The sequence below is a fragment of the Brachyhypopomus gauderio genome, unplaced genomic scaffold, assembly GCF_052324685.1.
Source record: "Brachyhypopomus gauderio isolate BG-103 unplaced genomic scaffold, BGAUD_0.2 sc66, whole genome shotgun sequence".
Classification (NCBI taxonomy): domain Eukaryota; kingdom Metazoa; phylum Chordata; class Actinopteri; order Gymnotiformes; family Hypopomidae; genus Brachyhypopomus; species Brachyhypopomus gauderio.
Window position 1 is genome coordinate 1,530,486 of NW_027506887.1, and position 17,395 is coordinate 1,547,880.

General features: G+C 45.0%; 2 protein-coding genes and 1 long non-coding RNA gene across 3 annotated transcripts in view; 2 read left to right on the forward strand and 1 right to left on the reverse strand.

Moving 5' to 3' along the window:
• adamts9 (ADAM metallopeptidase with thrombospondin type 1 motif, 9) overlaps nucleotides 1–4,346 on the forward strand; it is a 50,190-nt gene extending 45,844 nt beyond the window's left edge. The window contains exons 39-40 of the mRNA XM_076989155.1: nucleotides 882–980; nucleotides 1,187–4,346. Coding sequence (XP_076845270.1) covers nucleotides 882–968 — 87 coding nt within the window. The 3' untranslated portion in view covers nucleotides 969–980; nucleotides 1,187–4,346. The remainder of the gene's footprint in view (nucleotides 1–881; nucleotides 981–1,186) is intronic.
• LOC143490735 (uncharacterized) lies at nucleotides 198–6,111 on the reverse strand. Its single transcript, XR_013124961.1, has 3 exons — nucleotides 5,946–6,111; nucleotides 5,616–5,786; nucleotides 198–1,278 (listed from the first exon to the last, which is right to left on the reverse strand). It is a non-coding gene; the product is annotated as an uncharacterized LOC143490735 (long non-coding RNA).
• The window catches only part of prickle2b (prickle homolog 2b), a 69,008-nt gene continuing 57,345 nt past the window's right edge, over nucleotides 5,733–17,395 (forward strand). The window contains exons 1-2 of the mRNA XM_076989170.1: nucleotides 5,733–5,901; nucleotides 6,599–6,684. Coding sequence (XP_076845285.1) covers nucleotides 5,860–5,901; nucleotides 6,599–6,684 — 128 coding nt within the window. The 5' untranslated portion in view covers nucleotides 5,733–5,859. The remainder of the gene's footprint in view (nucleotides 5,902–6,598; nucleotides 6,685–17,395) is intronic.

Below are 17,395 nucleotides of genomic sequence, written 5' to 3' on the forward strand. Positions count from 1 at the left end.
TTAATTATTTAGTATTAAGCATTAGATTCCTTTCAGGTTGGTTTTTGTTTTCATTTAGACTAGACTCTAAGTGTCTCTGCACCTCTCAAAAACCCCCACAAATGAACAAACTGATTCCGCCCCCATCCACTAGACCCCACCCCTACTATCTAGACTCCGCCCCCACCCTCTGGACTTCTGCCCATCTTCGTCTCGTGGACCAGGGCCGGGAGCACTATTGAGCAGCACTTATTCTGCCCTGTGTTTTGCGATGGGAATTAGGTTGGAGCCTTTTTTTGGCAGCGGTTAAAAAGCTGAATGGGACCCACATTGGAGAGCCAGCACCAGAACCCTAGCAGTAATGGGTCAGGGAGCGTGGAGAGTCCTGCCAAAACAACCATCTTGGAAGCGAAAGGTCGCTGACTCTGGCTGGATAAGGAGAGTGGATTTTTGTGTTTGTGGCTTTGGCTCCTGTAGGGCTGTTTCAGGGAGTTAATCTACTACGTTTGTTCTCTTCCTGTCTGGTACATGTAGTAGTTAAAGGCTTAGCCATTTACACAGCTCACTCACACCGACGTTTCTAGGGCTTCTCTGTTAAATATTAATCATAATATAAAGAAAACACCAAAATAAGTAAGTCTAACAACAATACACTGATTTGAAGGGCTCTTCTCAAATGATTGGAATTGAAATTTTGTATATAAAACTTCATTGTATTTTTAAATAACCATAAACAAACACTTCAGTCTTTATAAAAAAAACTTCAGTTCAATTCAGTTCAATACAAACACATTACAAGTTATTTGGCTTTGCACAAGTCAGCAGTATCACCCAGAAGCAATATACACCTTTACGCTGTTTTCCGAGCGTAGTCTTATGTGCAGTTTCTCTCTTGTCCTCAGGATGGCAGCAGAGTGACAGGAACGTGTGGCGGCTATTGTGGCAAATGCACTCCCTCCAGCTCAGGCCTTGTTGTACAAGTCACATGATGGTTCTATGAGGTTGGACTACTTTTAAATTTGTTTTTTTTGTAGTTTGTAAAGTTTGCTGGGTAATGTAAGGCTATCAGGCCTTACATATTATATTTACTTAACACACATTTAAAGCTAGTTCTAAAAAGCAGATATTTGAACTTTTTTTTGTTCAAAAATTTGTTTACACTCCCTGTCTGCCATTTTCATTTATTGTTTTCTTTTTCCTCTTGCAGTTTTTCTTCAGGAGTCTCCCCTGCTGTTCCTCTCTTTCTGGTGCTAAAGCCGATGAAGAACGCCCCTCCTCCTCCTCCTCAGTCCTCTCCTACTGTAGATATGTAAATGACATAGTTGTATGTAATGTATAAAACGTGTTTATTTATTGTTATCCACATTTATTTTTATATTGTACAATTATTTATGTGATACAAGCCATTTCATCATAACTTTTCACATAAAGCCCTGCAGAAAAATCATGTAATTATGCTGGTGTTTAAAATAAACTGCAAGCAGTTGGCTGTTCTAGGCAGGTGTGACTTTATCTCTGAAGTCCAGTGTGCGCACTGTGGTGAACGGGAGAGGGGAACGTAGGATTTCTCACACTGTGGAGAAGCACAGAGAGCTGCAGCTATGGGGGGTCCAGGAGAGTAGAGCAGAAAAGCCCTTTCTGGGGTCTACTCATGGACAGACTGTAAAAAGTGACATTAATAAGTGAGTTCTGTTTCCAGTGCAGCTGGAAATCATGCATGGAGAAGATATTAACCTGTTCCACTTTCATGTTGATGTCATTTTTATGACTTTGGCAATGGGGCGTTGTAGAAGACTTGCCGAGTCAAAGCTAACTGTACAGGGAGTTCTGTTTCCCTCAGCTGTGTTCCAGCAGGTGTTTGATCTGGTGGGTGGAGCTGGTGGGCAGGACCTCTAGGCGTTCCAGGTTAATGGTACAGGTACTCTGATGGTTTGAGGGGGTGGGACTGGTGGGAAAGAGGTATGACTCTCAGTGGGTGGAGAACGATGGGGGGGAACACCTGGAGAACCTCCAAACAGAATATCCAGATTTATATGCAGGGCAGCAGATATTTTTAATGGTGCATGGGTCAGTACATAGGACTGATGTTCACCCAAAACATGTAACAATTTGCATTATCTAATTTGCATAATTCATAATTTGATATTAGCATTCACATTAAATGTTATAAATCCTGTTGTTAAATCTTACATCTTGCCCTGAAATAATTAACTGCATTTTTCAGTCAAAATGTCTTGGGGGCGTGGCTGAAAGGTAGACATCAAGGGGAGGGGCCTCATGAGGGGAGGGGCCTTGTAAAGGAGAGGGACCTAATGATCTTGTCCTGAACATTCTCCATCTTTACTGGTGATATTTGTATTTAAAAAGGGCCATGAAAGTGTATCTGTTCCATCGGGCAGGGGAAGAAGCACATCATCGTTATCTTTTATTGTGTTTGTTATTGTTTTTTTTTTTAAGGTTTACTTCCACCATGGGTGGGTCAGGTGAAAGGTTTACTTCAGGTTAAAGAGATGACATTCAGTGTCAGCCATAAATGTTTTACAACAACCAGCTGTGGAGAGACACATATTAGGCAGTTGTGGGAGGGCACTGAGAGGAGGGGCTTCATGGGCTCTGAGAGGAGAGGCTTTGTGAGCACTGAGAGGAGGGGCTATGTGGCACTGAGAGGAGGGGCTATGTGGCACTGAGAGGAGGAGCTATGTGGTGCAGCAAACTTTAGCTTGATTATATGGGGTAGGGGGTGGGGCAATGAGCAAATAAACACTGACTCCAGCAGACGTGTATAATCCAGGTTCAGAAAGTCCTCACCAGGATTTTGCTCAGGCTTCCTGGATTGTGTTGATTCCACTAATTTTAACTGGATTGCACTAATTAGAATATCTAGCAAGCTTGAGCAAAATCCTGGTGAGGACTTTTACTTTCTAAACCTGGATTATACACCTCTGGACTCCAGTAAGTACCTCTGCAGCGTAACATTTCATAGGCGTGGCTTCTGAAATGTGTCAAATGTGTGACTTCTGAAACATGTCATAGGCATAGTTTCTGAAACGTGTCGTAGGTGTGGCTTTTGACACATCATAGGCATGGTTTCTGAAATGTGTTATTAGTATGGATTCTGACATTAGTGCCTTTTTGGGAAGGGAATCTCTAGGACAAGATAATAATATGTCCTGGAAGTACTGGGAAACAAAACCTGTGACATGGCAATTTGTCAAAAGACAGATCTGAGGTAATAATTCAATTTGACTTACTAATTAAAATGTGGTGCACTGTGGTCCACCCCAGAGTCCGTGACGCAGTGGAAAACCTCTACTTGTAGCCTTTTAGTTTTTTCTGATTTTCAGAATTACCTCACAAATGCCGTGTGTGTGTGTTGTGCTTCTGTGAGATTTGTCCTTTTTTCATAATTTTGTCTCTTCAGACAAAGTTAATGTTTGTGATTATGTTAAATCTATACTATGGATACCGTGGTACAACCTCTGCAATTGCGTTTTTCTCCAGGTGTGTTTTTGGAGGGTATGGCCGCAGCTAATGGCTCTGTGGCTATGGTAACTAAGTGGGGGGAGAGAGGGCATCGTTGCCTGGTGCCTCTGAGAAGAGGGAAACGTTGTGATATAATCAATCACAGTGTTGTGTAGTGTAGTGGTTACAGTTGCCATAGGTGAGGTGCATAACAACTCGATCCACTGTCAATTATTCTTTGTATTTGCATTCTTAGCAAAAAAACAATTCCTTCCTTAAGTGATGGTGCTATTTACATTAGTTTATTACATTATCATGAAGGATGTTCATTCTGTAGCATCCAAAATTCACACTGATAATGAAAAGGGAATTTTGGATTTCTTTGCGAGTGTCAGGCAGTCCGTGATCACAGCCAGGGGCCTGAATGCAGCATATGTGCTCTGGACGTTTGCTGAGACCATACTGTGTGCTCTTCAGTATTCACATCTGCTCATTTGCATAACTCATAAATGATTGGTTTATTAGTCTGTATGTCTGTCCTGTGGAGTCTGTTTGAAGTGTTTTTAATTAATGTTCCCATTAATGCAGCGATAGAATTATTGATGGATGTCATATCTCCTTTTATTACTGTGGGCAGATAAAATATTTTCAAGCAATATCATCCAAGCAATGTTTTTTTATTTATTATATGTAGATGTGTATTTAAATTTTAAATGAATGTACTGACATTTCTTTTCATGACTGTTTTAAAGAAATCTGCCCGTGTTTTAAAATCAGTATTTATGTAAGCCTGTGTCTGTCCATCACATCTTGCCATTTTAAACCCAGTTTTGTAATCATCCAGATTTGTGATGTTATGATTCATGTATTGGATCACATAAGGGAATAATCTTTATGCAATTAAAACCAAACAGAACATAAACTGCTTTTCAGTTCTATGTATCTCCACTTTCCCCTTACCTTGATATGTTAGTACCTGCGGGTCTTACCCGAGGGGCATGTCTTACCCGAGGGGCATATGACAGGCTTTGCCATATATTTACCAGAATAGTTGGTATCTGATTAGTGTTTACTGGTTAACAGGTATCGGATTCGTAGGTATCTGATTAGCCCAAGTCTGACAGTCCTGTGCTGGATATCAGATAAATGTTCATTTCTGAACTGCCTGATATTAGTCTGCTGTTGTCACTAGTCCATATTAGGCATGCTCCACTCGGTCATGTGGAGGTGCATTAAAGGTTAGAAAAGCACTTCTGTTTACTGATTCATACTAGTGAAATATCACTAGCTTGTGGCAATGCTTAGATTTTACCCTTTGTAAAGTATAATGTAGATGCAACAAATATTTGTGTGTTGTGAAGAAATTGAAAATGGTGTGAGGACATGCGTCTGCTCAAGGCCTGAACATGACACAAAGAGACTCGGAAACAAACACGCGCTGATGTACACCCACATGGAATGGGCTTAGGAGGATGTTCAAACACATTCCCAGACATTCCCATGGAGATTAAACCAATGACTTCACTTTCTCTTCCACTCAAGACTCTGGCCTCTGTGTTTCACATGGGACCTTCTAACGTCTCTTGTCTTGGCACTTTTCATTTCACGTTTATTTTCCAAAAAGTGTCATAATCTAATTGCCTTTCCAATACCCTGACTTTACATTACTTTCACTTTCTTTTAGATATATATTTGATATGTCAGTACGCAAATTCTAGAAATCCAGCGAGCACCGACACTTGTAAGCACGAGAACCGAAGTATCTGACGAGCATGATTATCTGTATAGGCCTATAACGCTGACTTCAAAGAGCTAAACAAGACCAGGGCTACTCTTGCTCACTTGTTCATGAGAGTGGACCCTGGCCGACTCCTGCAGGAAGCGAAAGGTTTTCCCACTGAAACGGACCACTCGAGTCTGAGGTCTTTTTGAATTTTTGCTCATCTGTCTAAATCCCTTCCACTCTGAATTAATAGCAAGTGCTTGCTGCGTTCCATCGCTCTATTACCCGACGGGGAACTGACAGGGTCGTTCAAGGACTACAATACAGATTTAAATGAACAAAGCCTACAGGAATGCTTTTTGTTTGTTAAATTATCTAATATGTGTCTTGTGTCACATGCATTCCCTGATCAAACGCACGCACACACACACTAAAGTTACTAGCTACTTACTAATGTCAAATGAGGTTTGAAGGTTTACGAGGTGTCCGTTTGTAGGTAGTGTATTGGAACAGCATTGGCTGAGATGAGGGAGGGGTGGAATCCGGAAATAGGTCGTTCGTTACCATTATGCCCGGGACCCTACAGTCTCCTCCAGAGCCAAACGCAGCGTGGATGATTTGTCTATGAATGCCCCGAAATATTGTTCAGTTAGATTCTTTAATTCACAGGTCTAATTCAAACCACTGAAAGTGACATGTTTAGCCGCAGCTCGAAAAGCAGAAACTTCAGCCGATTGGTAAGTAAAACGATACACCGCCTTTCAATTATTGATGAGCGTACCTGCAAGCCTGTTTTGACGCATCGATGTGGAAAAGACTTGCGCGTTGATCCTCTCTGTTGATAATCTTTTTGGAATGTGTATTTTTGTAGAAAAACGTTTGCTCAGATGTTTACTTCAGCCCTGTACTATCGCGATCACTGTTTTATCTGATGTGACGTTGTTTTTAAGTTGACTTTCCTCTAATCTGCGTCTGAGTGGATGCCTGACACGAGCGCTCCGGGGGGGGGGGGGGGGGGGAACAAAACACTCAATTCGAATGTTTGAGCTCGCGCATTTAAGAATATTCAGACGCACATTGTTTAAATCAGTTATTTACCAAACGTGTGTACATGACGACCACTGGGCTTCGGGAGTTTAGTGGGTAAACTTTTTATAACCATTGCGATAGGGGTGTGTCGATTTTAGGGGATCACTAGTGATGTAGCTGTATAACAACACTGATGATAACTACTGTGGTGTGGAGCACGAGGAAGAGAGAACGTGCTGGTAGGAGCCAGTCGGGCACAAACTAGACATTCTATTACCTGTAATCAGTCCAGGTTCAGTTACGTTCTCAAGTATGCATACGTATATGTTGTAAATATTCACATTATCATGAAGGCTGGTCTTGTTTGACTTATAATAATGTACCCCCCCCCCCCCTCCTCCATAGTCCAGTGCACTGGATGATCCAGAAAGAGACCAACCGTGTAATGTGTGTGGAGAGCAGTGTCCCGGCTTTGTTGTGCATAAATGGAGGTAAAACACATAAACACAGACACACACTCTCTCTCTCTCTCTCTCTCTCTCTCTCTCTCTCTCTCTCTCTCTCTCTACCTCTACCTCTACCTCTCTTAAGTGTGTCTTTGCATCCACTGTACACCATGAAGAGCCAATACATTGGTATTTTAGTAAATAAGAAAGCTGTGAGCGTGCCTGGTTAACTCAAGGCACAATGGTATTATTTACAAATAATCTGTAAATTGAAGCTGTATTCCAGTCTGGTATATTTAGATACTTTAGGGGCTTCAATGGTGAAGCCCCCCCCCCCCCCCCCCTCCCCCTCCAGTAGTCGCGTGTCTGTGAGTGGGCCTTGCCAACTGTAGTGTGGGTGAGTGTGCTGAGAGATAACGGTTGTACTGTCTGTTCTGGTCTGAAGGGTTGAGCCACATTATTGGCCTTGAGGCTTCAAGGCCCACTTCATTCTGACGTGCAGTAATCCTGGTGGAGTGGAACCCGGACAGAGGAGGGGGTTGGGGACTATCCAGGAACAGCCCAGCGACCAATGACTGTTTAGAACTGATATGAATAATTTACATAAAGGCCAGGGAGCTCTGTATGGAGTTTCATTGCGTGCTTCAGCTCATGTTCAAATAAACACTGTTTCGTTAAAGTTGTGCATTAGTGGGTGTGGCGCTTTAGTGAAAGTTTAAAGGCTTGTGTAGCCTCACAGCTGTGGAGCTCTGCACAGTTGGCAAGTGTTAGGTGAGAAATACAATGTTGGACCTTTGTATGCACAAGATGATGTAGGTTTTTAAGCACTTATTGGAGGCGGGGCCTGGTTGCCTAGGCTGCTGTGCAGTGGAGGCGGGGCTCGATCACCTAGGTGGCTGTGCAGTGGAGGTGGGGCTTGGTCGCCTAGGCGGCTGTTGGGAGAGGAAAAAGCTTTTCAGACTGTCCTCTGGTGCTGTAAACTATTACGGGGCAACAGTCAGCTCTGGAATGTGGCTTTAATTGCCTGGCTTTCGCAGTGCCACAATAAAACTGAAGCCTCTTCCCAGTAAACTTGCTGTAGACATGTCTGAGTTCCAGAAATGTGTGTGTGTGTGACTGCTGTGCTTGGTATGGGGTGACTTTATGGTCAGTGCAACATTTTGACCTAGAGAGCTTTTATGAAGGTAGAAATAAAGGCATTTGTTTTTTGTGTGTGTGTTCAAGAGAGGATTTGATGGGGTATGTGGCCTTGATTTGACCTCAGACAAAGAAAGATTAGGACAGCAGACAGGCAAGTGGACACACACACTCGGACTCCCTGATAACTGTTTGCAAGCTTAGAGTTCTTTTGTGGAAAGACAGTTACTAAAGTAAACAGATGAATCAGGCCACAGCTGGAGACAGAGGAGATCACGTTCCCTCTTCCTGGCACTGTCCTTCTTTACCACTGCTGAAGGTGAGAGGTTAGCTAACTGCTCACCTTCTTATTCTGACTCTATAGCCAGGGGAGTGTGTGTGTGTGTGTGTGTGTGTGTGTGTGTGTGTGTGTGTGTGTGTGTGTGTGTGTGTGTGTGTGTGTGTGTATGTGTGTGTGTATGTTGTACAATGTTCTCTGAAGACTGTGCTTTGCCATGTCATGGGAGCCACAGCCATTTTGTTCTTGCTGGAATTTAGTGAACAAGATCATGCACAAGCTCATGTTATGGAATTCTATATGAGACATGCTTTGATGCTATGAAAATTGCTACAAAGTTTCCCCATTGACTCCTTAACTGTTCCATTCTCCCACTGACTCTTTGACTTTTTTTAATGATTAAGGATTGAGTCTGCACACACACACACACACACACACACACACACACACACACACACACACACACACACACACACACAGGGGCGGACTGGCATACATTGCTACCGGGGATTTCCCCGGTGGGCCGATGGGTTAGTGGGCCGGTGGGCCGCCGGGCCGCTGGCCGCCGGTGGTTTAACTCAGCCCGTGGAGGAGCCACTGCCGCGCACTGCGGCCCCGGTCCGTAGTCACGGTGCTGTTTAACGGTGTTATTACCTCCCCCGCTCCAGTCAGACTAACCTGCTCAGCGTGGCCGCGGACTGAGCCTGTAAACACATGAATGAGTTAGACCGGGCCGAGGACTGAGCCTGTAAACACATGAATGAGTTAGACCGGGCCGAGGACTGAGCCTGTAAACACATGAATGAGTTAGACCGGGCCGAGGACTGAGCCTGTAAACACATGAATGAGTTAGACCGGGCCGAGGACTGAGCCTGTAAACACATGAACGAGTTGGACCGCGGCCGCGGACTGGGCCAGCTGGTGCGGGCTGACAGTATAGCGGAGATCAGAAAAAAACCCAGAAAATACGGGCCGGACTACGAAAACATACAGCAGTTTAAATTGTAGATAACATGTTATTTTAAATGTACTGCTGTCGCCTCTGCAACGTCTAAGGCAAATGACCTTAACACGGTCATATACAGTATACACACACACACACACACACACACACACACATATATATATATAATATATATATATATATATATATATATATATATATATATATATATATATATATATATATATATATATATAGTGGGCCAGTCTGTCAGGAACTCCCAGGCCACTTTTTCTCCCCAGTCCACCCCTGCACACACACACACACACACACACACACAATGTACACTGAGCCTTCCAGCTAGCACCATGGATATATGGATTTGAAGAGACAGATTGCTGATATTAGATGAACACGTTGAGCTTAATTATTAATACTTGCTGTTGGTTTGATTGATTTTTCCTTTGTGCTAATGAGGCTAGTTACAGCTCATTAGCATCTGTGCTGGGAATGTTTGCTCTATGATCACCCTACTTGTGAGACCCACTTACTCCCTGACACCTGCTGGAGTTTGTCATGTGTACACTGTGTTCAGATCAGCCTGGTTTGCCCAAATGCTAGCATTAATTATTATTTAAATAATAAAAACCTATTGCAGTAGAGCAGTGCCTGCATTGGCCACAGGGAAACTAATTACACAGAGCTGCTGAAATTAGCTCACACTGGGCTACAGAGGCTAGTTAATAATGATCCTAAGCATGCAGAAATCCTGCCACTTAACCCCTGTTTCACGGCAGGCTGCATGCCCCACTCGGTGAGCGCAGCGCTGAATGGGGCAAGAGAGGAGAAAGCCATTCGGACACCATGCGTTAACCAATCACAGGGCTCCTAAGTGGTGGTGTTTAACGATAGGAGTGGTCTGGAGCAGGGGTGGACAAAGATGCCCCTTATGTTCCCAGGTTCCTCCTGGCTGAAACCGTATACAAAGTAAAGGCAAAAATGGAGGGATGAAGGGAGAGGTGGTGAGTGGGCCATGTGGGATATGGAGTCTGAGTTTGAAATAAAGGAAGACTTAAACTAACCTTTAGGCTCTTTTTAACATTATGGTATAGTTTGCCATAAAGTCCGTTTAAATGTGCCCATAGTTTGGCTGGCTGTTTACATAATCTTGGCTAGTGGGTTTATAGAGAGGTTGTAAAATGTGATTGATGGATGAGAAGATCGTTGCCATTGTTTGGATATGGACTACATCCTGGCTCCGTTCACGCTGTTGTGGTGCAGTGGGTGATTCTGAAAGGGTCAGGAGTTGGGAACGTTGGAGATGTTCTGCAGAAGAGCGCATTTGGTATCTTCCCAAAGGCAGCTGGGGCCACTGACGTCTGTCCTCCTGGTAACCTGATCATGATCTGCATAACACTGCACCGCTATTCAGCCTGTTAACAAGCAACCCAGCTAACCCAATCCATCAGGGTTGCCCAGCATATGAATGGGGCTTAAGAGGAAAACTCTTTTCAGACAGGCTGAGGGAGGAGAAAAACTCTGATGGCCTCTCTCCCTCCCGCTCTCTCTCACACACACTCAATCTAAAGAAGGAAAAGACGGGAATAGAGAAACTCTGAAGGTCACTCTCCCTCTCTCTGTCTCACACACACACACACACACACACACACACACACACACACACACACACACACACACACACACACACACACACAGACACAGTGTTTTTAGACTGGCACCGCCATGTGAGGGCAGCAGTGCTGGAGGTATTTATTCATAATGGACTGGGTGGCTGTCTCCCCTGCCCTCTGAAGCACATGTGTGTGGCCTGCTGGCGAATCTCCAGCCCGTCATCAACTAAACCAAGCTGCTCTGGCTCCATTTCAAGCTGTTTGGCATGCGTTTTGGGGACACTCTGACGCTTTGGGATGGTGTAAATAAATTGGCCGGCCTCTGACCTCACAAATGCATCACAGATCGACCTTTGTGATTCAGTGGCGGCACACTGCCCCGCACGGCTCACACGCTGTGAGGGGAAATTAGCAATCGTGTGTGGTTGCATCAGCATGTGTGTAAGGGTACTTTGGCTAGCTGTAATGAGCTGTTGTTCATTAGCTACGGTCACCACGGCGATAATGGGCTGGGCTGTGAGTGCAGTGGGCCGAGGTGTGAAGGGAGCTGGTGGAACACCGGTGCATTCCGGAACAGATGACTTCCAGGAATATGCCTGTTTCCAGGTCAGATGACTCACTGCTCTGTGTACCACATTTGGGGCAGAAGGCACCTCTTTGGACTGATCTTAGACATGCTTCTACTTTAAAATGTCCCTATCGCACACACCATGGAAGAAAAGCCACAAACTGATCTGAGATCAGATGTAAAGACAAAGCAACTATTAATACCGTTTTTATGTTTTTTATAAAAAAGCTTGAACTTGCCCTACAATATAGTTGTTGAGCTAATTGTTTGGGTGTGTTTGCTTTTTGTGCATGTGTATAGGGATGGAGTTGCTGAAATCACCTGCCTGGTCCTGTGCATCATTTAATGTAGACAGCGCCAGCAGCTTACTAACGATATTAAACACAGCCAACCTGTGATCCCTCTATCTCATTAGCATTGAGGTGAAAACTAACCAGAGAAATTTAATTGGTATTTGAGGTTAAAGGGGGTTAAAGGGCTACAACCATTGTCAGTTGTCGAGTCACTATCCTTTAGATAGGCAGATTATAAAACCACCCTAGCCTTATATTAGTTTTTTTGTACAGTATTACTAAGCAGTGTCTACAGAGAGTTGGTCTGTTTTCAGGGAGCTAATAGTAATAAATCTATTCTTCATAGCTTAAGTTTTGGCACATTTTGGAATCACTTCTGTGTGTGTGCACGTAAGCTCATGCATGTGTGCGTGTGTACGTGTGTGTGTGTGTGTGTGTGTGTGTGTGTGTGTGCGTGGTGGGTAAGAGGATGGATGAGGAGGGTAGAGGCAGTTGGACTCTATTCACAGATATCTTGTAGCCATTGTGGTTTTAACAGTGTTTATCATGCAGCTTTCTCCAGGTCTCTATTTCCCTCACCCAGTGACCCACTGCAACCTTCATGTACCCTGTCAAACTACTACGGTTTCTTGACTAAGAATGGCATACCCACAGAACCCCCCGCCCCGCCCGGTCCAAGTTAGTTATTTTGGATTAGTAGGTTCTTAAAACTCTTGGTGATTTCTTGTATGTGGAATTGGCTGAAATGTCACATAAAAGCTGAAGTTAATCAAGTAAAATATCGATGAAATTAAAATTCATTATGAGAGCTAATTTCCCCTCTTGACTTTTATCCTCACCCATAATTCATTGCTTCCTCTGCGAGGATGCAGCTTTCTAATGGAGTACTATCTGTTTCAGCCTCATCATCGTTCAGGATCACCTCTCCACATTCTGTTGCTGGGCCTTGGCCTGTGAACCGGGCCTTTACTGTTCCTTTGAACTTCAAAAGCTCCAGGTTGTCTTGACAACACTTGGCTTTCCTTTCTGAGTCTCCTTCTAAAATGACATCACATCCATCTGGCAAGGGTCAAACAAACGCTGCACTGCCTTTAAGGGTTTGAGTGTTGTGCAGCTCGTAATGGAGTTTATTCTTTTTTAATTGAACCACAAGCAAAAGGTAAAAAACACATTGTTCAAGCTAAACATCAAATACCCCCATTTTCTTTTGAGTTTTGTTTACGGTAAAAGAGTCTGTGGGGAAACGTGTGTGTGTGTGTGTGTGTGTGTGTGTGTGTGTGTGTGTGTGTGTGTGTGTGCGCGCGCGCGTGCGTGCACATACGGACCAGAGGAGAGGACGCATGGGGAGGGGATGTCTCTGCCCTCACACCTGTCCTCTCACTCCTCTACTTCATCGGTTGGATTCCTTTGATTGCATTAGCTCTTCTGGACAGAATTTTTACTGATGGTTTGGGTTTGGTGTTGGGTTTGTATTTGGGGTTGGTGTTGGGTTTGGGGTTGGGTTAGGCTCACTTCATGATTTCTCATATGAACCACATTCTCATATGTACCAGTAGGGTGTTGTTCCCGTTTGTGTTTAGACAGAAAGACTATTTACAGCACTGATCTAATTTTTCACTCTCATCAACCTAATTGTTTTCATTAGGATACCCAAAAAAAAGTCATCTTCGGTCAGTATTACTGAAGCATGAAATGTATGTCTTGTATCAGAGTCTTACACTGGAGGTTTGTAGGCTGATCCAGTGTGAAGTCCCTCTGGCTAATCTCTACCATAATGAATCCAATCCTCCTTTGAACTGTCATCTGGAACAAAGGAGCTCACAGGGGGCGTAAGTGTTCCAGAGCTAAATCGCTTCACTTTTAGAATCCTCGTCTATTGTGTGGTCATGTGGGTGCCACCCACAAGACTTTAACAGTCTGATACGAGCATCCTGACCGGGAAAGAACCTCCAGGCAGAACTCGAAGAGGCATCGGCAGGACACGGAGGAGCAGGGTCCTGGCATGGCGTCATACTCCTATTCTTAACCCAAGATGTTCTTGCACCTTGACTGGGTCACACTGAGAAATTTCAGGCCCAACACTGGACTTTGTCTGTTTATCTGTATGTTTGCTTAGTTCTTGTGCAAATTATAGAAGGGCAAGAGCATTGTGTGTGTGTGTGTGTGTGTGTGTGTGTGTGTGTGTGTGTGTGTGTGTGTGTGTGTGTGTGTGTGTGTGTGTGTGTGTGTGTGGTGGTTAAATCCTGCGCTGACTGGAGTGACTGGAGGCAGTTGACAGACTGATGTTATCTGCTTACAATTGGTGGGATTGAGCCAGATTAGGATGCAGACAATTGTGTGTGGGTGGGTGGGAAATTGAGATGTTCTCTTTATGCCCATGAACTCAGGGGTCAGAGGGCGCATGGGTTTGGAACAACCCCTGAAATGCTAGACGTCTCCACAGCTGCTGAAGGTCTTGATGGGCTTTCTGCCACCTCTCTTTCTTACTGACACACACAATGCAGTCTGACCCCTGTACGGCGGTCTGGTCCCTGGTGTGCAGGTGAGTTGTGGAGCCACACAGGAGCCACACCGGGACTGTTCTCTTCCCAGAGACATGTCCAGACATCTTTGTGTCTCTCGACACTGAACAGTGAGTCTCTGTTTCCTCTATATTTAAAGGCCAAAAAACACTGACGTCAGCCCACCAGGTTACAGTATGTCTCACTGGACGTAGCACTGTCTGAATGTCTGGAGAAGAGCAGTTCCTGCAAGGCAGTGAGGTGTGGGCAGGGGTGTGGGGTGTGGCTGTGGGGAGGTCTAGCATGACTGAGGGAGCAATTAGAGTTCATAGGAGGAAGCTCTCTCTCTCTCTCTCTCTCTCTCTCTCTCTCTCTCTCTCTCTCTCTCTCTCTCTCTCTCTCTCTCTCTCTGTCTGTCTGTCTAAAGGAGCAAGAGCATCAGGTGGACCGTAGGCCTGTAGAGGGAGTGGTGATGGTTATTGGCACTAATAGCACATATGTGCAACTTGTATGTAAGCGTGCACCTCCCATACACCCTGTAGGCCAAAACAACCACCTTAGCTCCCTGAACAACTTCAAAATAGTCTTTGATTCTTTTTTGATTCTTCCACTCCCCCCCCCCGCTCTCTCTACCCCTTTCTCCATCTCCCCCCCTCCCAAAGCCACCTGCTCCTGGTCACACATGAAGTGTTGTAATTACAGAGCTGTTGAGGGGGTTGTGGGGCCCCTGCGGAAGTAGAGAGAATTTGGGAAATTACACAGCAGCAGTGCCACTCGCCGTCCCTGTTCGGCCTCAGTCCGGGTCCCAGCCACACACAGAGGCGTTCCTCAGTCACACTGTACACAGACTGCTTACCAAAGTGCTTATAGAATTATTTTACTCACCTCCAGTTATATTATTATGATTTCATACAAAGTTTCATACAAGCTGTTATAACTGTTTGTCTTGTTATATCTGCTTTTCCCAACAGGGGGCAATATGGTGTCTTTTCAGCAGGCTCGTATGCATTGTTTAATTGGTTGAGTTTCTAGGTCTGTAAAAATGTGGCAGTGCCTATTTTTATATCAGATGACATCCTACACATGAATTATTATAGCACTGTAGGGTTGTACAGATCTCTGTATTGTATATCACCTGATACATTATACTTAATATTTTCACGGGCATATGTAGACCACTTTATAGTCATATTCGGGATCAGGTTCACACTTAGTGACTGAGGTAGTAATGACCTGAATCTGATTTTAGATTTATTCCTAAGCCAACACAACTGTAAGGACAGGCAGAAGTCATAGTCAGTGGGTGAGCACTCCGATCTATCAGAATGAATTTCATTCATTAGCTAAAGCACAGCATATTACCATCATCTGTGTGTGTGTGTGTGTGTGTGTGTGTGTGTGTGTGTGTGCGTGCACATGCTGATCGGAATGTTCAGTATGTCATGGCTGAAGGAGCAGCCTTGGCTGTTCTTCCTATCAATCCATTTGATAGGAGGGGCAGTAGAACACACACACACACACACACACACACACACACACACACACACACACACACACACGCACAGAGGAAATGGCTTCCAAAGGAGAGGTAAACCAGGTCCAGTTTTCTGTGATCATAGAGCATGCAACCATGACTCTTCACGCTCTCTCCCTCTCTCACACACACACACACACACAAACAGGTCCTGCAGTTCACCTGAAGGTACGGTATGACACCTGCATTTGCAGGCACAATAAAACGTCCAGAGGTGATTTACCCTGAAGGCACATGGCCTCTCCTGCCCTGAAATACACCCTGACCCTAAAGGACACAAGGTGGCACTGTGACCTGTCTGTCTGTTCTGGAGCTGGGTGATTGCTGTGAGCATTACTGCTGCTATAGGTTGCTTGGAGCTGGAGTGGGAGAGGGAAGAGGTTGTTTAAGTTCATTCTGGACATTAAATAATCAGTGTTGGTATTTGCCAAAGTGTGTTCCATCTATGTGCTTGTTTCCACGGCAATGTAGCTATTCACACACTGGTGCCTTGACAACCAGGCCTGCAGGAAACAAATGAGATGAGAGAGAGAGAGGTCAGGAAGCAAATACAGAAAGCCTTCATAGAGCCTACACACACACACACACACACACACACACCCGCTGACTTACTGACACACACACTCTCATTCTCTTTGTTCCTGACATACTCACACAACGTCCATGGAGACTATGAGCAGAGGGTGAGACAGAGGCCTGCCACTCTTGAAGGTGAGACAGTTCAGCATGTTTGTCTTGCTGCTGTTTGTTCTAGACACACTCCGTCTGCTTCTCCGTGCAGGGCCTCAGCTGATCTCTGGCTGGAGGGCTGAGGTGTTGCGGAACATCAAAGCATGGAGACACTCTTCAGGGAGCCTGTCTGAGCTCCACCGTCCCCCGCCGTGTCTGTGCAGGGATGTCCACAGGCCACGGGTTCGCTCAGAGACATGAGCCCGGAAAATGTGATCTGCTTTATAGTCGTTTCTGTGGTTCCTGCCTTGAAGTGTTTCGCTGTGGATTTGTAGTGAAAACGTCCCCACCTGAGCACGGGAAGGCCAGAGAAACGCAGCAGAGAGTGAGGATGCTGGGGGTCAAAGGCAGCTTGACTAATTGACTCTAATATAAAGGTAGTTAGTGACTTGTGTTCAGTCGATTCTTAAAAAAGCTAGTATAGCAGAGTCATTCACCTGCTGGGGTCATTCCCTGACCTGACAAGCCAGTGAGTCTATGCCTCTGAAAGAAAACACCAGTCATTGCTGTGGGTTCCTGGGTCTTTTAAAGGTCAAAAAGTGCTTTATCTTTGCCCAAACTATAAGGCTATCGTATTCAAAGTGGATATAAGAGATGAAAATGAGCTCTGACTGTTCACATGATATGGGTCGCACTTGTGTTGGTGAGATCGCGTGGGGGGGGGGGGGGGGTGGCGGCGAGTGGTTTGGTGTGATGGGGGGGGGGGGGGGGGGGGTAATTCTCCTGGGTATGTTGCCTATTACCAGTTCTTTCATGGGACTCGCTAGCATGTGGAACCTGAGTGGTAGCGTGTGGGCCACCTGCTCTGCTTTTGAGCCTCAGAAGTTTTGCATGTCCAGGATGCCCTGCTGCTCCAGAAGCACAGAGAAGGGGATGTGAGTGAAACACGTCTGGGCTTTACTGATGTGAGTGAAACACGTCTGGGCTTTACTGATGTGAGTGAAACACGTCTGGGCTTTACTGATGTGAGTGAAACACATCTGGGCTTTACTGATGTGAGTGAAACACATCTGGGCTTTACTGATGTGAGTGAAACACGTCTGGGCTTTTCTGATGTGAGTGAAACACGTCTGGGCTTTTCTGATGTGAGTGAAACACGTCTGGGCTTTTCTGATGTGAGTGAAACACGTCCAGGCTTTACTG